This window comes from Neolamprologus multifasciatus, chromosome 6, assembly GCF_963576455.1.
Source record: "Neolamprologus multifasciatus chromosome 6, fNeoMul1.2, whole genome shotgun sequence".
NCBI lineage: Eukaryota > Metazoa > Chordata > Actinopteri > Cichliformes > Cichlidae > Neolamprologus > Neolamprologus multifasciatus.
Window position 1 is genome coordinate 22,635,234 of NC_140444.1, and position 25,591 is coordinate 22,660,824.

Genomic DNA, 25,591 nt, shown 5'->3' on the forward strand with positions numbered 1-25,591 from the left:
CATGCTTGCACGGCTTTCTATAGGAGTTTTATTTCCACCTGGCCTAATGGGGGCGCCCTTTTAAAAGCGTTCTTTGCCACAAGTTTCATCTCATAAGTAAATATGTGTTTTGTTTCTCAATCTTTTGGTCATTACCCAGAGCTCATAATAATAATTAAGTGGTCAAATGTAGATCACCAGAAGCGTTCCTTTCTGTCTTCCAGTGGCTGTGTTCAAGAGGAAAATATGAAACATATATCAGCTCATTAACTAGGAAAAAAAAACACATACATTTGCAAACCGTCGCGCATCTATTCCTAGAGCCGCTCAGACCCAAGTGTAGCCAAAATCCTCATAAAGAGACAGCCAGGTGAGAGGAGATTTATTTCCAGCTCTCAGAGTGCAACACTTTAAGCCGTTAACAACCACAAACAACATCTACAACTGTATGTACACATCCACAAATCTTGATACAGATTTTGATTACACACAAGGATTAAGACAAACATATCTCTAAATTCACAAATAATTCTGCACTTGCATGACTCACTAGCACTTCTTTTATTTTATTTCTTTTTCATTAACCAAACATTCACTGGAACCCTATTTTTCTTGTATAATTTGCCTCTCTTTGTCATCATTTGTAAAAAGATCTACCCAGCAATACCCTCCTCAATAAACCTTTTCCTCTGCACAGCGGCATGCCTTTCCTTATCTTGCACTAGAGCAGAGCAGTGTGTATAGAGGTGAGGGGTCACTACTCTTGCAGCAACTGCAGAGAAAAACTAGGCCAAGGGAGGCATCGTGCTGTTATAATGAACTCAGTTGAAGTAGGAGGTCATGGGGGGAGGTGTGGGACAAACAGGCTGAAGCAATCCAACATGTCATCTGCAGTTCCCAATTCATAAACAATGGGCTTTAATTTAATGTCCCAAAAACATGCAACTCTGAGGCATTTGTTATTGCTGGCTTCCACACAAACGCAACAAGCTTGACAATAATTGTTCACCCGAAGTCTCTGAAATTGCAGAACATCTACCCTACCGATTTGTATTTAATATACCTAAAAAGCGGGAAAATCAATGGAAATACACCATCCAGATAAAGAAATCTATAATGACTTGTTTGTCCTTGACTGGATGTGTACAAACATGTGTGTGTCTATGTGTGCGTGTACTTACTTCCTATGAAAGGCGTGTTTGCATGGACAAATCCCCAGCTCATCTTTCTGTTTGAACTCCTCCAAGCACACTGCACAAATCTGAAAGAGATCAGGGGAAGTTAGGAGGTGCTTTCTGTATAAAGCCATGCATTATCTTTAGCTTTGTGTTAGTGAAAAGAACAAACACACACACACACACACACACAAAACTTTTACCAACAACACCAAAAACTTAACAAAAACCCACCCAAAAAACCCTGAAAAAAACCCAAAACCACGGTAAAAAGTCCAACTGACCAACTATGTCCTGTTGTATAACTCTGATGCAACTCTCATAGGGACTTGTTCCGTTCGCGGCCAAGAGGCCACACATTACAGTAGTTTTGGTTTTCCCCTTTTCAACAGGAAAACAATCAACACTGTAATGCAGATGGTGAAAGATTATCAGTTCATTTCTGGAGTCGCAAGTTAGAAAAGCTGAGAGATCTCCAGATCTGGTTTGAATAGGGCTGTGCGATATGACCAAAATCTCATATCCTGATATAAGAATTCTATCGTCCCGATAACGATATAAATCACAAAAATGTAACATTTTCTGTAAATTCTGTGAATCTCGACTTGCGGGAAGTGTTTCCAGCTGCGCGTCATGTAGCTGGAGTCGAGTGTTTTAACCGATGCATGAAACGATACATTTTTAGACGGCCACCGTTTTCTTTGTGAGTATTTATTACACGGCGTGCTGCGGGGAAAAGCCTGTTCTAGCGTTTGAGTCTAAGGTTTATTTTTTAGCACCTGGCGGCTCTTTTTTACTTCTCATCCATAAATAATCTGCTCTTTCACGTGATTCAGTTTATTTTGAAAAGTCTCAACAGGATCTTGAGCTTTATTGTGAAAGGTTTATGTGGAACATAAACAAGTGGACACGCAATGGTTTTACCGTCATTGTTGCTAACGACAATGCATAAAAACAGGCGCTTGTCCGTCCATAGTGTGGTTATATTAAATATAAGAGAAAGAGAGAAGTTGTCATGTTTCGGCTGTGTCCAGGCAGGAAAAGGACCCAAACGCAAAACTCACCACACCGGAATTAAACTCAAAAAGCTGCTTTATTGCAGGATGGCATGGAAAACTAAACTGGGACATGGGTAAACTAAAACGCAAGGAAACACAGCCATGAGGGAGACTACAACACTGACAAAGAGAAACACAGGGCTTAAATACACAGAGGGATAACGAGGGAATGAGACACAGAAGGAGAGCACAGCTGGGAGTAATCAGGCTGGACGAGACAAGGGAAGCAAAACTAGAAACACTCACATGAGACGTGGACCTTCAAAGTAAAACAGGAAACACACTGACTGAACTCAAAACATGTAAACTTAACAGCAACTGAGACAGAACATAGGGAGCTGAAACATGGGACAGAAAGGCAAAGTAGACACAACATGAACATAACGACGCCCACAGGGAAAGAGCAAAACAGACCACCAAAGCACAGGACCTCTTTCAAAATAAAATAGGAAACAATGAAACACTGACATGACTACATAAACTTGACAACATAAGAAACAGACATGAAACACATGAAGAATAAAGGAGACTTAACACAAGGGTTGAAAACATAAGGGGAATATAATAAGCAAATGAACATAGAAATCTAATGAGCTTAAACATAAACTATAAACATCAAAATGAACTAAAACTCAAAACGCTGGGTCATAAGACCCAGGATCGTGACAGAAGTTTAAGAAATTAATATAGCCACTGCAGTGACCATCAAAACGGTGAAAAAATATTGCTGTAAACAGTTTATTTTGCGACAGCACGAAACAAACAATAGCGTGAAATGAAACGATAGACGTTTTTATATCATCATCCGATATATATCGTTATATAGGTTTGAATGAAACAAGAAAGCACACTAAAGCCCACACTAGGACTACAATTCAAGACTTTAAACTCGATTATAAGACAGTAACCATTTCTGGGCAGTTCAGCTCGAGTTTCCTGAAAAAAAGTCCTCTTCAGGGTCATTGAGAAATTCCTGATGAACAGGATGTGGAAGCCATTTTGGTTTAAACAAAAACACTTTCAACTAGCGTAACAGGTCACCTTATAGTTTTAGCTAACTGTTGTGGTTGTGTGGAATTCTTGGAAATTAGGAAGTGAAACATGTGGGGATGGAAAAAATAATATTCCACTGATCCATTCACCCCTCCACTGCCCGTAAATTCTATTTTGGTGGCCTTGGATGAGCGTGATGATGAGCCCTTGACCTTTAACTTGGTTAAGAATAGATCCTAGGTTTGTAATGTTGTCACAATCGATTGCAGTAATATTATGACAGCCTAATATGAGCAACACTGGCTCAATCATCCCCTTTGACTTTGAGTAACTGCAGGCCTTTCATCAAAGAAACAATGCAGCCCTTTCATGTAGTCGCTGGAATTCGGCGCTCATCAAAATTCCCCTATGAGAGACCCAGCAGAGAACATTATTTCTAAAACTCCTACAGCATCCATCCATCCATCTATACATTTTCTTCCACCAATCCGATTCAAAGTTGCAGAGTTACTATAGCCTATCCCATCTGTCATAGGGTGGAAGGCAGGCTACAATTAGTTTTTCCCCATACAATACTGAGTTTAAATTAACTGACAACTCAAGAAAACATTGTTAAACCCAGACTTATCTTCATTACAACTGCTTGGGAAGGCTAGGAGAGCTTCCTAGCTGTCTTGGTAATGTGGCCAGACTCATTTAAAAAAGGGTTGCCATTACTCCCCAACTGTTTTACATGGATTATGACTTTTCTGCACTTAGAGTAACAGGTTTTCTTCACTTCACCAGTCTCTTCTTTGCTTCATTTCATACATATGGAGGGGAACAGACATAAGTATATTATTCCAGAAATAGAAAACTGAAATCACATTAGCTTCTGTCTATTTTCTCTTTTTTGTGTTCGATCAATGTAGCTGACTGACACGCACGCTCATATTAAAGTTGTGCAGAGGTGCAAGCGTTGAGCAATGCCTGTGCATGACCGTCGGTGACGCAGGTCTTATTATGATGGAGATGCTGACGTGAATCTATGGTGGGGCAAATTATACAGTTCACAAACACCCAAGAACCACACGGCACACTAAGCGCTGTGTGACGTGCTACTTATTTCAGGCATGCCGGCTACATTTGATCAAAACTACATCACCTGTGAATAAGTAATGTCCTTTCAGATCTCTCAATTTAATGTTGCTTGAAACAAATTAAAATGAGAAGTGTCCTGCAAGAGTCATCTTTCCCAACCGTTCCTATAACTGGCAGCAAATCTTACTACCTATCCATGCCATCAATGGCCAGCTGGAATGATTCCACAGGGGAGGTAAAGTCTAGGGAAGTATTGTGAACTCTGAAATAGACAAACTGTTGGTCTACAAAGCCAATTTTCATAGAGCCTTTACAGTAGAAGCTTTTAATGAGGGGCTCACTGGCTATTCAAACTCAGCAACATTTTCTCTCTAACTTCTATTTTACGAGTGTTGAATGGATGACTGTGGATGAAAAGAACAGTATGGGGGGCTTTAGCTTCTTTGTTAAGATGTCTGCTTTGCTCTCTTGATTGGTGAATAGATCAGTGTTCTTGTTTTTCCTCAGTGCATTTTCTGTGGCGTCACCCTCACGGCTTAGATGTGACACCGTCGGCCAACTTTTGACAGAACCTATTTTTTCACTGTTAAGTGGATTAATCCTGCAAGCTTCCAAAAACTGTACAAAACCCCCCAAAAGACACAGACTTCATTTTATGGAGAAACTCTACCCTCTTGTTGATTTTATTGAAGCAAGAACAGTACATGAATGCTAAGCAATGCTCTGCACGTACAAATTTACCAGACAAAGAGCGTTCTTCATTCAACTCAGCCAAGCAACAGAAAGAGATCAAATTAACAGGTAGAGAAAAAGACCATCCGAGGATCAGCGTAATGCTTAAAACGAAATTGTGAGAAAGAGCAGGCATGTGAAGGACTCCAATCTCCTCATCTCTAGTGATGAGAACATGTTGCCTAGCACGATGGGACCACAAACTGTAATTACCACCCACAGTCTTACCACTTTCTACTGTGTAAAGAGGTACTAGGAGGAACATTAAACGTTTCACAGTTTCCCCATCTGCAGACATTTACTTTCATTTCAATCACTGCATGTACACTTTTTAAAATTAAAAGTTTAGAGGAAGCTGAAGTTTATGATGATGCACTTACATTAAAATCAGGTCACTAACCTTTAGCCATCATTTTTTAACAGGAACACACAACATGTAACATATAGTTAAAAAATATATTTTTTAAAAAAGCTCCACCAATGTAAAAGAAAAAAACACTCGCCAAAACCCATCAGTGACAAACAAAATGACTATAATGTATTAGATGTATTCTTTGAATTTAATGCAGCAAACATCTTTTCAAAAAAAAAAAAAAAAAGGCAAAATAAACTCCTCACAAAGCAAAATTAACCCTTACAATGCCAAATATTTGATACATAAGTTTATGATACCTCCATATTATCAATCTAATTCTATTTTTTAAAGATACAATGTAAACAATAACTTGCACAAATTCCAAATAACACTAATTAATTAATTTTGTATTTGTCAGAAACTTCAATAAACACTCAAGTTTCAAATAATTTTACTTTTCTGGGCTTTACACGGTTAAAACAACTGAATGTTCACAGTAGGCAGTTGTTGCCATTTGCTAACTGTATTCTTGCATACATATTCCCGGGCTATTCATCCAGCTCAACATCAATAACTGTCAACATATGACCAACAACCTTATCAAACTGATAAAGCAAATTACACAGCACTAGATAAGATGAATGAAAGATAAAGATATGAAATCATTACCTCTGCCCTACATAGATAGGAAAATGCAACCACAGCAAATAGACACAGTGTTATGTATTGCACTGCTGAAACATGACAGGCACATTTCATGCAGGTCTCAAAGCGTGACTTTTAGTTTTTTTTATCAAAGTCATTCAGCACTGATGTGTTTGTGCAGCTTTTCCTATTTTAAAAACGTCCCAAAAACAACACGATACACTTGGGAGTTGGGGGGAGGGTTTCCAAGCATCTGGTATATTTTTAGATGTGTGCACTTGTTTATAACTACAAATACACACACACACAAAAAAAAGTCTGAGAAGACACAGAAGCATGATCTTCATGTGATGCTATTACGACAGCCACTCTTTACATAAAACCAACATAACATGTAAGACAGTTAATGTAGACCTGGATCAAAGCCATGCTAAAAACAGCACCAGCTTAGGATAGCTGTTCAAGTTACAGACTTGTATAAACACTCAACGGGTTCCATATTACACTGCTATGCTATATATATATATATATATATATATATATATATATATATATATATATATATAAGACCAAATCCACGTAGCTTAGGCTGTGCTCATTTCCACCGGGTAATCCTGTGAGCCTGGAACTGGGTCAGCCTTGTGTGCATATATATTATTGTCCTTAAACACAGCTTGGTTACTCTGTCACGCGCTTCATTCACACGACACTTTGTGATGCTTTCTCCCTCGGTTCCTAATAACATAAATAAAACCCCGAAGCCTGATGGGACAGCAGGAAATTCCAGCACGGCTGATGAGAAAATATGGCCATGCCTGTGCCAAAGCACACACGAAGATGCTATTTGTTGACATTTCATTTTCGCTGCTCTGTTAAAAGTCTGTCCGCAAGAAGCGATGCAGCTTTACTTCTGCGTTTATAATTTTCCAACCAGACTGAGCTGACACAGAGCTTTACATAATAATAACAGGGAGGACGTTAATGCCTTAACTACACCTTTTCACATGACTATGAGTGAAGACACATGTTGAATGTTGGATGACAAACAGTGCGTATGTCATCACCGTTGTCAAACCAAATCTTAACAAACCATATTCAAACACGGTGACCGTCTGTTCGGGATGTTTATTGCATAACATCTTTGCGGACGTCGCACTCGTTTTACATTGTGGGCCACATAGGGATCACTTTGATGTTAATCCCAGAGATATCTTAATATAAAAAAGACATGCAATTCCAACAGCATGTGTCAGTTTCTCTACACGCTAAAAAAATAAATGTTTGAAATTACAGATAAAGTTTTAGTTAAAAGACTAAAATCTATGCCCTCCTTCACTTGTTCCAAAGCCATCCAGTTGGCCAGATTGGAGTCTTTCCCAGGCCAATTCTAGCCCCTGGATCTTATGTTTGATACCTCTGCTCTAAACTTTTTTTGTAACATTAAATTGTTGCTTCACAGGCCCAGCGCTTGGGACTTTGTTTTAAATTAAATGACGACCCAGGACATCATGGGTTTCTATGCAAGTACAAAACTAAGAGGATGAGATTAAAAACCTGAATAAAAACACACAGTGGGGCTACAGCTAAGACGTTTGTGACTGACAGGTTCAAAATTGACAGAGAACAGTGTCTGCTGCTGATACTGCGTGACAAACTGTTGCAGTAGACGCAGCAAGCTTTGACAGCGATGCCTGATATTAGCCAATGAAACAGAAAAGCACTTACCTCATGCAAATTTAGCTCTTTGACTTTTTCCTTCTGAATGACCTAAAGGTGCAACAACAGAAGAAGAACTATTAGTCAGATTAACACTGTATGAGAATAATTATAACCAGTTCCTGAACAGAAACATCACAATATTAGACACTAAAATGTGTGATTAACAATCAGAGAGACACAACGCACAAAACATGTGTTTACACTCTATGATGCCATGTTTGGATGCTTTTTCCATGCTGGTAACACAGAGTATTACATAATGTAAGTTTGTTAACGCCTTCCATCTCTCTTTCTTTCTATACACACTATTATCTGCTCACATCTTTCACATAACCGTGTCTTTTCCAGTGCTTTACTCTCATCCGGAATTGCTGGACGTGCACGTGTGCTTACAAAAAACACAAACTCTTTAAAATTCTTGCAGCTCCCTAAGGAGTCAGCAATGGGAATTTTAAATGATGGCCAATGCACAGCTGATACAAACTAGACACTGCAATGATACTTCATTTCTGCTGTGCATTTAGCTACAGATGATTTCCTATCTCTGAAGTGTGTGTGTGTCTGTGCTTTTTCTTACTTGTTTGTAAGCATATAGCTCTTTGTGCGCCTGGTGCCGTAACCTGGGGAGAAGTAAAGACAAAACACCTTTTTGATTAATAATTGGCCTCATTCACTTGACTCTATAACACAGAAACAATCCACATGTCCTGAAAAAAAAATTCCTAGAGTCAGTCTACTCTAGTTTATCAGCAGGGGTGCTTTAATTAAAATGATAAACACTGTAATAACTTGGTGTAAATAACTAGTTCAGAAATTATTTCGCTAAGAGACAGAGCAGTGCGCAACCATGAGATATGTTTGGGTTGTGCATTTTTCTCGTGAGTGCACGAGTCCTGCTTCTGGCAAGCTTCACCCCCTCACACAGGGTAAGTAAAATATTTCTAAAGCAACGTGTTTTTAAATCTTTTTGACTAGCAATGCAGAAGTTGAGAGCAGGGAAGACAGTCTGGAGAGATGGAGGTATGCAATAGAGAGGAGAAAGAGTAAAGGCAGCAGAAGCGAGATAGAATGCACGTGTGTGAATGAGAGGGCAAGAGCAGGAAAGGAGACCATGCAAGGATGAAAGGAAGTGAAGATCGATGAGTTTAAATACCTGGGGTCAACCATCCAAAGAAACAGACAATGGATAAGAGAGGTGAAGAAGAGAGTGCAGACACAGAGATGTAGTGAGACCTACTATGATGTATGATTTGGAGATGGTGGCACGGACAAAAAGACAGGAGGCTAAGCTGAAGATGCTAGGTTTTTCACTGGGAATGACCAGCAGGGATGAGAAACGGGTACAGAGTTTGGACACAAAGTTGAAGCGGCAAAGCCGAGATGGTTTGTTGCAAAGGAGGACTAATGGATATATTATAAGGGTGTTTAAGATGGAGCTGCCAGGCAGGAGGAAAAGAGGAAGATCACAGAAGTTCATGGATGAGCAACAGAGGACATGCAGAAGGTTGATGGAGGCAGACGAGTCGCTGTGGCGACCCCTAAAGGGAGCAGCGGAAGGAAAGAAAGAAGACGATGAAGGAGAATGCAGCAGTAAGCAAATTACATATTAACAGATACTCTTGGTTTCCTGTCAAAACAAGCACTGAACCTAAGGTAAAATATCAACTCACATCACCAAAAACACAGCGGATCATACATTAAAAGCATTACTGCAGGTTCCTGAGGCACTCTATAAAAGCACAACAAGAGTACCGGTCGATACAACCCGAGTTTAAGCTACAAAAAACATTCAGACAACAGGAAGAACACTGGATAAGAGGTTCTAGGTACTGAGAGGGAGAATAGCATATGCAAAAACAAACAAATAAATCAATGAAATAAAAAATTAGGGAAGGAAAAACAGAGCAAAAGAGATAGGAAAAATTCATAGGTTTGTAAGATTTACCTCCATTACAAGTAACCTTAACCTCTCGCAGCAGAGTGAGAGGGATCTGTAAAACAAGCAGCACAGTCTAGGAGAGAAACTGACATTTTGAAAGAGGTCAGCAGGTAAAGGTGCAGAGACTCCCAGGGGTAGGGGACAAGATCATGGGAGGGTGGGTCATAGGCGACTGATGGGTGGGGGTGCTCATTAGCCCACAAGTACAATGTAAAAGTGGGAGAATACTTAATATGAAAACCAGGTGTCAAATAGGATAGGTTTACGCTGCAGTCAGTGCCACCTACATAAAAACATGTGTCATCTGCCCTGTGGTATCATGAGCGCGTAATGAATATTATAAACTGCAGTGATGACTAACAGATTCAAATATACTTGCCGCATTTGTTCAGAGCGACTATTAGTGCTCCTTTTCCACGTTACAGAAACACCCAGTACTTAAGACTCTTTGAATGTTTGTGCAAACTGAACTGCATATTTCGCACCTGTGTGTGTATGGATTAGAGACTCGCTGAGAGATGTGGTTGCATTTCTCTGTGAGAGTCTGCCTTCTGTCAAAATGTATCTGCGAGTATATGTTCGCTGGAATCTTGCGAGTGAACTCTAACGTGTTACTTCATCTCTCCTTTCTCGCCCCTGCCGGTGATGCTTTACTGCACAGAAACCTTAAGATTCCCCCTTCATGGTGGTGTGAGCCGTGTCCACAGAGCTCCACAAAGTATTTCCCAAATATGGAGCAATCGTGTCATTTTTTTTTTTTTTAATTATCGGACACCATTAGAAAATTTATACATATACTCATAACTGATTTCACCCTTTGGGAGACTGCATCTTTAGAAGTATTTTTATGGAGCCAAAATTGCTCATTTGCATTTAGAGAGTGAACCTGGCAATCTCAGCTTTTAGTACTGAATCATGGTACTGCATCAAAGTCATTAAGTGTCTCTTTACCGTTAGATGAGGAATTGTAAGGACACAAGAGGAGTTAATCTACTTACCATTTGCCCTGCAAGACAGGACATGACAAGACGGCGAGGGGAGAAATTTTTGGGCAACTGCTGCTTCTCACTGTTTTAGATAAAAGACGCTGGGTATTATTTGTGTTCAGTCTGCTGCTGCTAGGATAAAAACCCCTGTTGCAACAGCAGCCAGGACAATTTGATTAGGCCAGTCGGCTTACAAAAAGAACTAGCAAGGGAATGAAATCATGTCCACACTAATACGTTTTCATTTTAAAAAGCAAAACTTTCTGGATGTTTATGGCTAGTGTCCACATGGCCCTGACTCCTACAGCAAAGTTCTGAAAATGCTGCTGGACACATCTTAGCTTGTGCTAAGATGTTTATTATTCAAACTAGGAGCGCCGCAGATCAAACACAGTATAATGTCAAGTCCAGCTAATTAGGATCTTTTAGCTAACGGCCCTGCTAGGTCATTCCTAGAATAGCTCAGTGTGTAAAGGCTGGGGATGTTTTAAACTCCCCAAAAGAAACATCCTGTTTTGTTCTTCTGTTAAATGAACATTACGCTGTCTCTTCACATTACAGACAAGCGGGACTTACACCTTTTGCTGCCATGCTCCAACATTACTGCTATCTTTCTACTAACTAGCTACAGCCGCTTCCTCAATGATAACTTAACGGAAAAGACATGTGGCTGTGTGGTAACATTTAACTGTGTGCACTGGCCTGGTTAATATGTACGTTAACAGTTGGATACTTGTCAGTGTCTCAGCTTCTTTGCCAAATCTGTTGCGTTGCTGTGGCTGCGTGTCCGTGAAGATCGCACCATTAGGATGATTGCAAACGAGTATCTAAAATTTGGTACTAAATGCTATAGTAAGAATTGGCCTGGCTGTCATCTGGACAGCCAGACACGCATTTGGAAGCAGTTAGTATTTGCTGACCTCTACCTCATGACCTTCTCTAGAGAACAAAAAGACATCAGCCCTGGCTAACTGGACACTTCAACATGGATTATGAATCACAACACGTTCACGCCACTTCTGTCGACACAAACAGTTATGCGATGTACGCTTTTAACCATTTCAGTAAGTCCAGAGATCGTTTTCGTAACAACGCTGAAACACTCATCTGTTTAGGGATGTTTTTTTTTTTTTGTCAAAAGCAGCGTATTAAAATGAAAACGTATTAGTGTAGATGTAGCTGGTAAGTAGCAATCTCTGATTTTTCCTTTAAAGGAAATAATTACACTAAAGATGCTGTGCTTACAAAGGGGCTTAAAAAAAGATTAGTTACAAGCAACATGTTTAAACACCAGTGGAAGTTTAATGCATACCCTAAAGATTTAGGTTAGGTTAAGTGGCAAAAAAGCAGCAAACAAATAAATGAATAAAAAAGTTATTACTAGTTTCTTTGACATGTAGTGCCATGATCATCATAATGTATCAAAAGCCACTTTGGATATCAGCCATTTTTAAATATATTTTTTAAGATATCAAATTGTTATATATGTATATCAGAGAAACTTTCTCCAAACTGTGCTGTTGAAACTTTTTTCCCCCACTTGTGAGAAAACTATTAGCAAATTATTAACACACATTTCTCAAAAAAAGGAAGAAAACAAGAGCTTTTTTCTTTCCCCACAAAATCTCAGCCTAAAGCGGCAGTGACAAGTGCCATACAGTATGTTGTTAAAGGCTACAAGGTCATGTTAACCAGCTCGCACGTATGCACAAGCATTTCCGTGTTTCTGAATTACTAGTTATAAAGAACTCATTAGCATTAAGCCATTTTCAGTACTCAACATCTCCTCACATTATGCAAAAATATGGACAGAGCTAAAGTGAAACAGCACAAGGGGAATTCTGAATGAATGTGAGGCAAACAGACCTAGAGAAAGAGCTATCGTGCCGTTGCATAATGACAGTTTTCAAGTGTCAGATGAGCACTGGCGCTGATGGTTTGGTGGTCAAGTGGTACGCTGTGTTCTAAATCACCATCGTCTTCGAAAACATGCTTCAACCAACCTCTTCTGGACAGAGCTGTGTGAATTACAAATGTGCGTGCAAATTCCAAGCCTGCTGGGACTGATTTACAGGAATGGGAGAGCGATGATTGGAATTTGCTTCCTAATTTGCACATGTAAATGAATTTGTAAGTTAGGCAAATGTGGGAGCCTTCTCAGGTTGACTGATTTACCAATACCAACACAAAAATCAAAAATTAATCATTAATTAATGTAATAGATAAAGAAATTAATGAATTAAAAAATACAACAATGTGTCTCTTTAAATGATTAATAATGTTTGTATCTTCCATCCTAGCTTTTCAGAGACCACATGCGGTACTAGCACCAGATTAATCTGATGCACACACTAATGTTGCCTGTATGACACTTTATGCCACAAACCCGCATGGCAAAGCAGCCATTTCACACACACACACACACACACACACACACACACACACACACACACACACACACACACACACACACACACACACACACACACACACACATTATAAAAGTTCCAATCCTCCGCTGATCCCAAGCTAAAGTCTGCATGACTCTTACCTTATTAAGTAGCAGCAGAAGAGGAGGCTGAGGATGAAGACAAAGATGGCTGTCCCAAACACCACAATGTAGATGTTAAGGGGAAGGTTCTGGAACCCTATATTTGGCATCCTGAAACTGTAGTGTGGGAAATCGGAGCTCATGGATAGCCTGGATGGAAAGACACAAATGGACATAAGTACTTCCAGACACCAACACAGTCCACAGAAAGAAAAACCCTTTGTACCAGTAAGAAAACTAAATGACTCTAAGGAGCTGGAGCTGAGGCAGGTCTTTCACTCCCAACCGCAACCTTCAAAGTGTGATACCAAAAACAACAACATCTCTTTTTGCAGAAACATTTAAATGCTCACACAGCTTTTATTCTGCATCCTGTTCAGAAGACAGGTTAAACTTTCATAGCATTTGGACGACTCACTGTGGGTACTGTGCATGTTTGTGCTTCTCATATGACATAACAATAAACCTGACACAGCTTAAATTGAGCAGAAAGGTAATGAGATAAGTAAGCAATAGTGGCCACAGTATCCTGCTTTCACATTATTATACTGATGCTGTTTACTTTCCATCATTTTAGAAGTGCTGCTTAACTGTAATACCATATAACTACAAGTGTTACAATTAGTTAACCTTGATGAAGTGATATAAAATGCAATGTAATGATAAAACAGGGGTTAACTGGGACTTGTTGTCCAAAGACAAAAACCATCCTGCATGAAGGTAAACTTAAACCTCAGAATCTGCAATGAAAACAAACAGCAGGGCAATGATGCAACGAGTAATAAAGGGCAACTCAGAAAGCACAACTGTGACATTATAGCATTTACGACCTCTTGGTATCAAACCACTAAAGCTTTGTTTCTACCAAAACAAGGCAAGATAACAGAAAAAATGCTTATTTATGCATTTATATAATTTAAATAGAGTGTAAACACATGTGCAGGCAACTTTTGTTTAATATTTTCTTCCATGTTTGTACTGAAACTTAATCCATCAAATCCAAGGAACACTGACAAGGATAAACTGGCCAAGTGCTCTTACTCAACTCATGAAAAAGGACAAGACTAGGCATGTCTGAGCCTACCCACAGAAGATGAGGAGCGGGGACAGGAATAACTTTTGCTCCTTTTGGACCCGTGTCTTGTGCTCCTCCCCCTTTCCTAAAGGCTTCATTCCTGTACACTTCCCGAGTGGAAAGTTTTGGAGGCTTTACTGAGGCCATTAACAATCCCCTGCTCACTGTATAACTGTCCACCCCCCTCCCAAAAAAATGCTTTCTATTACATAACAGAGTCACCTCCATATGGTGAGCACTTTCTTAGTTTTATTTCGAGGCACTTGTACATGACATTACTCCAGCTGGTATTAGCAATCATGATAGCTGCCTTGCTCCAGAGCTGCAAGTCATCCATACATAAACGTGGTTGGCACAGCGTCTCTTTCTAGCTTTACACAAGAGCAATGCAAGGCACATGGTTTATGATACAGGAGAAGTAAAGGACCTGATGTTCTCCTTCTAACAGACTGTAAAAGCTACGAGGACCAAGATTTATCCCTTAAATATAAAGAGCTCTGAGTGAACTGAGCACATGGAGTCACCAGTTTAAAGGGGGATGAAACTGGAAAAATGTCCCAAATAGTAGGCACAACAGCCTTGTCAAGCTTGAGTAGTATCTCAGAGGAAACTGAGCCCAAATTGTATGTGTAAGTATCACATCCCAGAGGATGGAATCCGGCGTTTAAGATAAGCATAGCTTAGATAAGGAATGAAGCTAGCGTGCTGTCTTCAGAAGAGAGGCTATTGAACTCAAAAGCTAACGGTTGCCACGAGTTTTTTGTTTGTTTTTTCCTCCAAAGACACTTTCAAAAGACAATTGCTGACTCAGAATAGAAATGAAATTCTTGTGACTTTAACAACAGTTTCTTTTACATCCTCTGCTGGCCTGCAAAACATTGTGGTGCATGTAGAGATCAGAGTATTACACGAACATCAGGGAAAGTCTATTATATTCAATTTCAAATATCCTAAACTCATAGGGCTCCCGGTGGCCCTATGAGTTTAATCATTCATGAACAAGCAGCAAAAAAGACATTTTAGTTTATAATTTTGCCAGCTAACTGAAGCTTGGTAGCCTCACATGTGCCAAACTCAAGCCCCGAGCTCAACTGTCTTCTTCACATACACAGTCCAGGCAACCATGCTCTTGTTATCCGATAACAAACATGCCTCTGTGCTGCGTACCTTTGACACAATGTGAGAAACACCTCCAGAAACACCTCCAAAACTTGAAAACAAAACACACACTTTCATTTACAAGATTAGTCCTCTGTTGCAATCTTGCGTCAGTTCACACATTTCTTCGAGTAGTTCAAGCTACCAAGTTACACAACTACATGTTAATGAAATTATCTCCAGACTGTATCACTTATATTTTTGTTAAATATAGAATAAAGAAACTCACACATACATACCCTATTGGTGCTTTCATGCTGAAGAGCAGAAAAGTGTGCATCTATCTGTAACGCAGGCCTTTAAAAAGTGCCATGCTGTGTCCTTGAGAGCCTTTTCACTGAGTGCATCTGTTGACTTGTTTGGATCATATCTGCGCCCTGTTCATAAAGGCTCCCTGCCAAACTCGAGCCCCTCTCTGCTCTCTGACTCTTTTTGGCTTCTCTGTATTAACAAGAGCTGAGACGAAACTGAAGTTTTGGGGCCAATTCCGACTTACAAACTGTAGAGATGGAAGGTTGGAGACACGGCTCAACTCCAAACCGCATTGTGACGCATGCTCTGTTATTTGTGAGACAAAGAAACAATGGAGCCAAAGTGGACAAACTACTGTAACTACTGTAAGACACAGTTCCTTTATCTGCATTCAAGTTCAAAGGAAAAAAGCTTCTGTCTGATATATCAGGCCAATATTGGTCAACAATGTCCAACCAACACAGCATCAAACCCGAGCTTAACTAACCACAGAAACATGCTGTGCAAACACCTCTGGAGAAATCTGAGTGCGACACACTGACAAATCTGTTCCTCATAGTAGATAATTAGGACAGAGGTCTTCAGCACAATCTGGAAAAACAGACTGGAAAAACTAAAACCCTACTAGTATTTAGTCGTATTATATATTTTTATATTTCTAGTATTATTTTTTATTATTAAGTTTTTAAATGTCATTCATAAAGAGTGGCATTTTGTCAATGGGGAACAGTTTAAATACAATAATGAGACTAAAAACAATTCTTTCCACAGTTCTTAAATGTCACAAAGTAAACAAAAGCACATAAACTGACATGTGACCCATGAACTTTAACTCTGTTCTCTGAAATCCAGCACAGATATGACTCTACCTTTATGGTTTTATTGCTTGCTATATGAGAGACAAGTAGGATCTGGTTACTGGGATGTGTCATTTAGGTATGCTGGTCACGGCTAATACGATCACACTGAAAGAAAGGTTTAAGAAGTCTTTTGCCCTAAACCATGAGGCTGTATCTTTCACTCTGTGCAGCATCCCTTCAGTATCAAGATTCGCTGACTGACAAGGTCGTGGGTACATCAAGATCTTGAAATATAACCCCCTTGCAGTCAACAACTTACATACCTCCAATTTTTGTGTGTGTGTGTGTGTGTGTGTGTGCGTGGGGGGAGAGGTATCATGTTGTCAAACACAGGAGAGTATTAGAAAAGGAGCCAGTGTGAACTGGGCGATATAAATCATTCTTTTTGTATTAAATCTGCTCTCCTCATTCCTCCCTTTCTTTCACCACCTGCCTGTGTCCCTCAGACATTTTTACACGGCCTCACCCTATTACGTAACCAGCAACAAGGCTATGCACACTGCAGATGCATTGGAAATGAGGATGAGTGGGAAAATCTTCGCATTCCTTGTGCTTGGCTTTGTGAGACATGATTGAAGAAAAACAAAGCAAAAGTAATTATTCTATTTTCATCAAGAGTAAAATAGAAACGAGTACGTGCAAAGTACAAATGAGGGAAACATGACTTATGATGTTCACCTTTTGTCTGACCTGATATTTTATTGTCCAGATTCATGTGCGATGGGACTAGAAAGAGTTACTCCACATTGAGCTCCTATATGTGGGTTTCCTAATGATAACAGCATATTCTTGCACAGAGTTTATTTCAAGAAGTTGCATGATCCACACGACCAATCACAATTCTTCAGTTTAATGTCACATCTTGGGGATGAATACACACAGGAAGAGGCATGACGAGCAAAGGAGTTCCTCATAAAATGTTCACAACTGAACACTGAAATGTCCAGTACTTTGCGTTAATGCTGAACACACGTAAGCTTGTGATGCGTGTCACAAGCAGCAGAATCATGCATCGCTATCGTCAAGCGGTTACATACACGACTATTTTAGCAGAACTGACTGCACAATGCCCAAAGTACAGTGCCACAGCACAATGACTAAAGGACACAAAGGATACATTTTGCCTGCCGAATCATGGGATTAAAAAAAAACAACAACAACAACATTATCAGGGTGTATCTGCAGAATTTGTTGTTTTTGTGTCAGCAGGATGTACGTAAACACAATACACAGGGCACATAACATCACGAAGGTCAGCAGCAGACTGTAAAAACAACAACCATGTAATACGTGACAAGAGGAACAATTACACGCAAATTATACTTGTGCGTCAGATCTACGTCGTAACTTACACCATAAGTGGAACCCCACCTAACCCTACGCCGCAACCTTCTACGTAACCTGGTGTGCACCTCCCAATAAATGTAACTACAATTGAGTCCACGTTTTTGTTTTTGTTTTTACATTGTGTTTATAGCTGAAGATATTTGGTTATACAAACATAGTAAAATTATAAAGCGAGCACTGATAAAGCCAGCCAGCACGTGCAGAACATTTCTCTAACCAGAGAAAACTGAAAAACTTAACTCAGATTGTTTCCACAGTTTTATAAAATGAAGCAACACGTGCTGCCTAACTTACTGGGAAGTCTACAATCAATTTTCTACAAAAGAAAGTCATCATAAGGACACACATGAAGAAAAAAAATCAATGAAACTTCAGATATTTGTGTACATTCGCAGTCTGTGTTTGTTTTGTTCCTACCTACAACTGAGCCTGATTCTGATTCGATCACAAACTTTCAACTCCGTTTAATTTGAAGCAACAGCTCTCCTTAGACCCGAGACAAAAACAAGCCGGAAAAAATAATGGGAAAGCTGTTGCTTCCCATTTGTCGGAACACTGTGCTTCTCCTGGGGATAACATCAACTTCCTAACTAAGAGAGGAGCAAAGACAATGTCTCAGACTGCACTTTTTCACCTCTGCTGGCAGGCAGTTTCAACTTTTAAACTATTTCATAACTTTTTTTTTAACTGACTACAACCCATGAAGGAACTTTTCCAGTAAGCCAGTGACTCATGATTTATCTGTGCAACAGACTGAAAGTAAAACAATGTTATGCAGTTGTTTCACACTGTAAAACATTCACATCTACTTGAGTCTGATAGGTCCGCCTGATAGAAAAATCTACACGTACGTTAAACCCACTAAAACAAACCAGACGACAATGTAGCCACTACAGAATAAAGTCCTTCTAAGAACGTTAAAAAGGGTCACCCTTGGATACAGACCTAATATTTTCAATGAACAACCAGGATAGGAACCTTCCCTATCCATTTGCTCATCACCACACCTCCTGATGAGCATTGTGTAACTTATTAATGATATAACTCACTGTTTGTAAACCTTAAACGTAAAGAACACACCCCACATCCAACACCCACAATCCTGCCTTGACCTTCTGATCAATAGAAGCTGAACCTTTTTGAACGAGTACCACATGATCCCTCTATGTTTCTACTTTCTTTTGTCTAGCAGCTGATGAGTTTTACTGCCACTGGGTTCCAAAGAGGAAAAAGTAGTTAAAAGCTTAAAAAAAGGAAAAAAAAAACGTTACCTATATAAATAAACACCAAACTGCTTTTAAAACAACGCCTAAACTTTTAAATGTGTTGTACAGTTTCTTGTTATCAGCCCTCAGCATTATAATACACAAGATGCTGTATGAAGAGCAGTGGAAATTTCCACTAGCAGCCATGAACGGCCATGAGATTTGCACATCTGAAACTTAATATGCCAAAGGGCAGCAACAAACACCAGGGCCTCACAGGCAGAGTAAGGGGCTGTTTAAAATGTGCTGGCAGCGAAAAGTGAAATGTCTGCACTCACATGACACTTCACTTACATATCATATTTTCAGCAGTTTAATGTTCAGATAACTGAATCTAAACACAGCTGATCCTTATGCCTTAAGACAAGGGTATGATACAAGCCTCAGCGTGAGAGAAGAAAGCTTTAAAAAGCACATTTTTAAACAGTAATTCAATGAAAAAGATGGATTATGTTTTGTATGCAGCAGATAAAGATATGGTTGTGCATCTCACTATTTACTTTTGGCTAGCAGTGCCCACAAACGCTTGCTTTTCCAAAGTTGGACCAGGTTCTACAATAAGTAGGTCACTGTAGCTGTAATTCTAGTTATGGAGACGTGGGAGACAGGGTTGTCAACGGGGGCGAGCTCATAGCAACTGATGACACCTAACAGAACTACATGCGCACTTATACATTCAGAAACATGCATGAAATCCACACATATAACAAGCAGTCTTCGTCATCATTAAGTTTCCCTAGAAAGCGTTAACTGTAAGGCTCCTTTTCTAGTGCCGGAAATGTTGAGTATCCTTTGTCACTAGCAAAGACGCCGCCCCTCATTTGCTGATTGGCTGTTCGATATGGTGTTAGCCTTACTTTTTAATCTACCTGTGCATATTTACCGACTCAACACATGTGAATCAGTGAGGAGGGCGTTTTTACAATAGGTAACCAGTCATTTGTAGACACCTCAAAATAAATCACTCTTTATTAATTTTATCTCCCTGCAACAGAGACAGAAAGCCAGGAACAGTTTTATAAAAGGAAGTCATTAAAGAGACACTGGGGACTGGTGTGATTACTTAATAATAATAGATGAAACATGAATGCAGTAGTACAGGATTTTGAGGATTTTCTGGCATGTCCCAGTTCAAAAGCCAAAACGTTTACAAACCACAACGTTTAACCATCATTAACCAAAAAGAAAAAAGTCTCCAACATCAACAACCTCATATTCACTCGACTTTCATATTCATATTTTTTTCCCTGCTTGTCTGTACTCTACCTGCCTTGCCTCCACACCACAGCTTTAGAACCACTGGTGTAGTATACAGAAGGGCTGTATTTGCAGTAGGCTAATTAGAGTTTTATGATATCAGTACAGCCTGTTCCCATCCCGCCAGCATTAATTACTGTATATTGTCAAAGCTAGTGGCTCAGTCAGGTACAAGGTGGCCTTGGAAATTTTTGCTCCTGACACACTGGTCAAAACATGAGTGAATCAGAGCGGTCACTCCCACCTCATGGTTCAGTTTAAGATGTGACAAACAAAGCGGCAGTCAGTGCTGAAATATAAACAGCAAAATTAAAAGGCCTTGACAATTTGTTACAAGAAAAGCTAATTTAACTATAACTTCAAGCCACAATTGAGACAAAGGCTCATAGTAGGGGTGTCATGAGCGGGGAAATAACCTACAAACAGCAAAACCACTTGTGTACCAGGCTGTACATGGGCGTCTGTAGTCTATAGGGATTGACTCCCTTTTGGCGGAAGCAACAAATGGCCATTTGAAGCTTGGCATGTTTTGGCACTTGTGCTTTGGCTTAATGTTCAAACCCCAAAGGCTCACTTGTTTACAAGTTTCTTTGAGCGTTCTTTCGCTTTCACTAGTCTACCACGCTGTAATTCACTCATGTACCTTTGCGATTAGAGTTTACCTTCATGGTTTTTCATCTATGGTGTTTTGTGTGCGGTGATAAGTTGTTATTTTTCGCTTGGTTTAGCCTCGATAGTGTTGCTTCTAAATGAGAAAATCTGCTGCCTACTTCATGCTAACTTTTAGAGTATGTTTTTTGAGGCTATATTCAAGCCATACTTGAACATTTGATTGATTTCTCTTTCTTTTTAACCATTTTTGTCTGTCTCCGTCTCCATGAGCTCGTCATCGTTCCTCAGTGGACTTTCACAGTAACACAAGACGACACTAATACGAGAAAACTGACACACACAGCTGCCTCATAGCACTCTTGCCCCTGTGCTTCTCTGCAGTTTCTTTTTTCACCAGTTTCTTTTTTCACCCTCCTTTCAGCACTCCATGCAACCTCATTAATCAGTTTCCATTTGACTGTCAAAGTTTTACTTTCTTTTCTGCTCTTCATTTTATTTGCAACTTCTCGGCTGTTTATTTGCCTTCTAAAAAGCAGCACGATCGCTGAACAGGCTCGTGTTTAAATTGTAGCAAGCAGCGTCCTTTCACAACTACCTACTTTAGGGAAATGGGACCCTTGGATGTGCAAAGTGCAGGATCACAGTTAGTATAAATAACCTGTAGTCATGTGAGGGTGAGTAAGTCAAGTAGAAACATGAAAACAAGCTGAAGTCATATCAATTCTTAGTGTTATCTGCTATTCACCCACAGGGAATCAACAACCAGCCTACGTCAAGTGCAACTTATGTAAAGAAAACAAGCTGTAAAACTACTCAGTGAACCCATAGTTAGTATCAGTGAGACCATACATAAGTGAATTTAGTACTTTAGTACTTAGTTGAGGCCAAGAGCCGCAAGTGAATGATCAGTGGGTGAAATCTAAGCATTAGATGATTTTCAAAGGGGATCATAAGTATCTCTCTTCACCATATACTCACTAATAGAAACCCTATATTTTGGCTTATTTACTTGAGAAGAATAATTAAATTGTTATCATTTGTGAAGTCTTATTGTGATACAGATACATGTGAGCACAGGAGCGTACACAAGGATTTGTGGATCAATTACATCTCAAGTGCTGCAGCCATCAAGCTTGTATTTCCAGACCGGAGAATATTTGGAACATGTTGGACAGGCTTTAAGCATACACCATGAATTTGTTAAGTCACTAGTCTTTTTAACCTTTCCCTTAAGCATTAGAGCACTTGTGGTGTGTGTGTGTGTGTGTGGGGGGGGGGGGCTTCCCAGCTTAATATGATAATGCTCATTTCCTCTGAAACAGGACAATTACACAAGAAGCATTAACACACTGTAAGGAAGCATTTAGCAAGTTGACTGGAGTATAACTACTTGCTTCAATTCAATTTTATTTGTATAGCACCATATCACCCCAGCAGTTGCTTCAAAGTGCTTTGTATTTTCAGGTAAAGACTCTACAAAAATACAAAGAAAACCCCAACAATCATATGACTCCCTATAAGCAAGCGCTTTGGTGAAAGTGGGATGGAAAAACTTCCCTTTAACAGGAAGAAACTTCCAGCAAAACCAGGCTCAGGAAGAGGCGCCATCTGCCGCTACCAGTCGAGGATGAGCGGACAAAGACAGGACAAAGGCATGGAAGAAAGGCAGAGATTAATATTAACAAATAATTAAATGCAGATGTGTGTAGACACATAGTAGGTGAAAAATGTGACTGAAGAAGAAGTACTAAAGGCATCATGGGAATCCTCCAGCAGCCTAGACCTATTGCAGCGTAACTAAGAGATCACAGGTGGATGTTTTTGTATCTGTGACACAGCTTTGCCTAGTTTTTTCTGAGTATCTAACGAGTCTTCAAAGAAGGCATTAAAAATTAAAATTAAATTAAATTAAAAATTATTGATGCTCTGTCAGACAGTGAAGTAAGAGGAAGCCCAACCCCTTACTGTTACAGACATCCAGTGTTGCATCACCAGGTGCCCTTGAGGAAAAAAAACAGCCCACTTTTTAAGTAAATGGGCATGGACTTCACTCCTTCCCTCATGGAAAATTTCTGTGTAATCGGTTGCACCATCAATTCATAGATAGATGACTTTTTCCTTCTTTCTTTTATTTTTTAATGCTGTCTTACTTCACTTTGCTTCATTCAGCTACCTAATGATATCAACATGCCAGTTGTGTTATGTCAAATAATTTGAGAAGTACAAACTAACAGCTGTGAAAACAGATGCCTGGTGCTTTCCTGAAAGTGAAAAATTTAAAATAGATAAAAGAACACACTGTAAGTGTGCATACACGAACCTACATTTTTTCCTCCAACTAACACTATTTTTCATAGACTCACAAGCTATTACCATCATGGACTGTTCGCTGCCTGCTCTCACTGAATATTTACTTACATTTTCTGGTAGTAAACTTTTGTTACAATGTTTGTTACAATGTTACAATTCTTTTCTTTTTGATGCCTGAAACTGCACAGAATCAAACCTGCTACTTCAAATGCTTGAAGGCTGTTAAAATAAGCGTTATTAAATGGACTTCACATTTATGAGCAGGTTAGTGTTAATGTACAACCAATCCACTTGAAGACTGAGTGATTGCTAATGCTACTATCTTTATCAATACACTAGATATAGGCATTATACATACATAACCCAATTATTACATTGTACAAATTAAATATCCCTGTTTGCCTTACTTGTAGAGGAAAGAAAAAATTGGGGGGAACTACCAAGCCATTTTTACTCAGTTTTGTACATATCATTCAGTCACATGCACCAACCTGTCATTAGTACTGGTGGATAACGTCTAAACTTTTGGAACAAGCCATTTAATTACTTCATAGCCCGAAGTCACAAAGCAACAGTTCATACAGCGTGCCCAAGGACTCTATTCTTAGACCCCTGAACGTCAGGGAACAGTTGAAATATAAACTGTTCGATGCTGCGACTGCATGTTTTCTTTTCCTAGAATGAGTGGGTGATTACACCACTGAATGTGTGATTACACTTTACATTGTCTCAAATTGTCTACTTCACAGCTGAGACCACCGCTGCAAGTCAGGTTTGCAAGAGTCAGTGCAATACTGCAACATTGCATCTAGAGTTCACAAACAAGTTCAGCACAAAGACAGCATAACACTTTTTTTTGGCCACAATCAATGAAGTTTGCTCTTATTGTCTCATACTCTTTATATTATGTGCATTGTCTGTATTTTCAGCTGCTTTTCTGTCTGCTGATCATCACTGGAGCTCAGCAGGGATGCACCCATCAATCGTTGTGCTTTTTTAAAGCCATATCTGATGATTTTGATCATTTATGTGTCACTTCAGGCCACATTTTCCTCTGTGTGAAATTGAAGAAAAACTGTATTTCCCACTGTCGTTTCATTTTCTTTGAAGTAGTTTCTGTTACATTCATTTCTGGTGAATTCTTTCTCTGATGGGCACAGATGGGCTCAGACAGGCTAACCTCTACTTGAACATAGTAAAAAGCCTTCCCTGCTTTCTTCACATGCATTAAAAGCCAGACTTTAAAAAACTACAAGTACTGCAGAGCCAGTCAAAATTTAGGCCACTGTCTCAACATGTGGAACAAAGGTGACAAGGCAATAAAATGCTGTGCAGTCCCACATAATGAGGGGCATCTGGTCACTCCCCATGTACAGGGGCAATAACTGTACTGCTGTGAGAAGTTGGTGCAAAGCGAGCATGATTTCTCCCAATAAAGGTGGGCTTGGGCCTCATTTTTGATCACACCACGATGATTCATGAAAACGCAAACTAAATGAACATGCCATCTAAACAGCCTCATAAACTACTACAAGCTACACCCACTTGCACTGATTAACGTGTCGGATGTTTTTTCACACCGTGTTATCAGTGTTGCCGGAAGCACTGGCTACCACGCGAGGGTTATTACTATCCACGATACAGCGAAGAAGTGGGTTTACGATTAACCTGCGGTGGATGAGGGGAGAGGGAGACCACTGCGATAAGCACAAAGTGGGAATTTCATAGAGATAGGAGGACATCCCTGAGCTACTTTACTTTGGGTCAGCCGTTGAGCTCAGATAGACAGATAATGTTTTATGTATTGTTATCCACACGAGGCTGGGATCTCTGTGGAGTAACTGAGCCATTCATGATATGGTTGTTGCTCATTAAAGAACAGGAGACCAATTGGGCGTGGGCTCCCTAGCTAGTAGCCGTCAGGCTAACCCTAGCTTCAAATGACATAGCATTACTTAACGTGAGCAGCCCCCCTCCACCCCCTTTCCTTTACTACTGAAAAACCATTTAAGTTCACTTACACAGATTCATAAGCATTCAGTCATTTCCCTGAAACATTTTAAGTTGCTTTATAATAACTCGAAGAGTAATTTAGTGCAATACTGTTAGTTTTGGCTGGCTTTGAACTTAAACTGGGAGCATCAGTGCTTTTTACCAAGTTGGGCTCATTGGATGTTAACAGTTGACAGTGAGCTAGCAGCTACAGATAACAGGTTAATTAAAATAAAAAGAAAGTACTATCA

At 39.7% G+C, this 25,591-nt stretch overlaps 1 protein-coding gene and 1 long non-coding RNA gene across 7 annotated transcripts in view; both read right to left on the reverse strand.

The window, feature by feature from the left end:
• The window catches only part of rnf24 (ring finger protein 24), a 31,701-nt gene that overhangs the window by 5,595 nt on the left and 515 nt on the right, over positions 1-25,591 (reverse strand). Inside the window, exons 1-6 of one of the 6 annotated variants that reach the window (XM_085161858.1) lie at positions 15,685-25,591; positions 15,455-15,497; positions 13,213-13,362; positions 8,314-8,356; positions 7,743-7,784; positions 1,161-1,240 (exon numbers count right to left, since the gene is read on the reverse strand). In XM_085161858.1, the coding sequence (XP_085017984.1) occupies positions 1,161-1,240; positions 7,743-7,784; positions 8,314-8,356; positions 13,213-13,355 (308 nt within the window). In that variant the 5' untranslated portion in view covers positions 13,356-13,362; positions 15,455-15,497; positions 15,685-25,591. The other 5 variants (XM_085161854.1, XM_085161852.1, XM_085161853.1 and 2 more) reach the window with 5 other exon arrangements.
• Positions 1,940-7,736, reverse strand: LOC146517007 (uncharacterized). Its single transcript, XR_014874411.1, has 2 exons — positions 5,765-7,736; positions 1,940-5,318 (listed from the first exon to the last, which is right to left on the reverse strand). It is a non-coding gene; the product is annotated as an uncharacterized LOC146517007 (long non-coding RNA).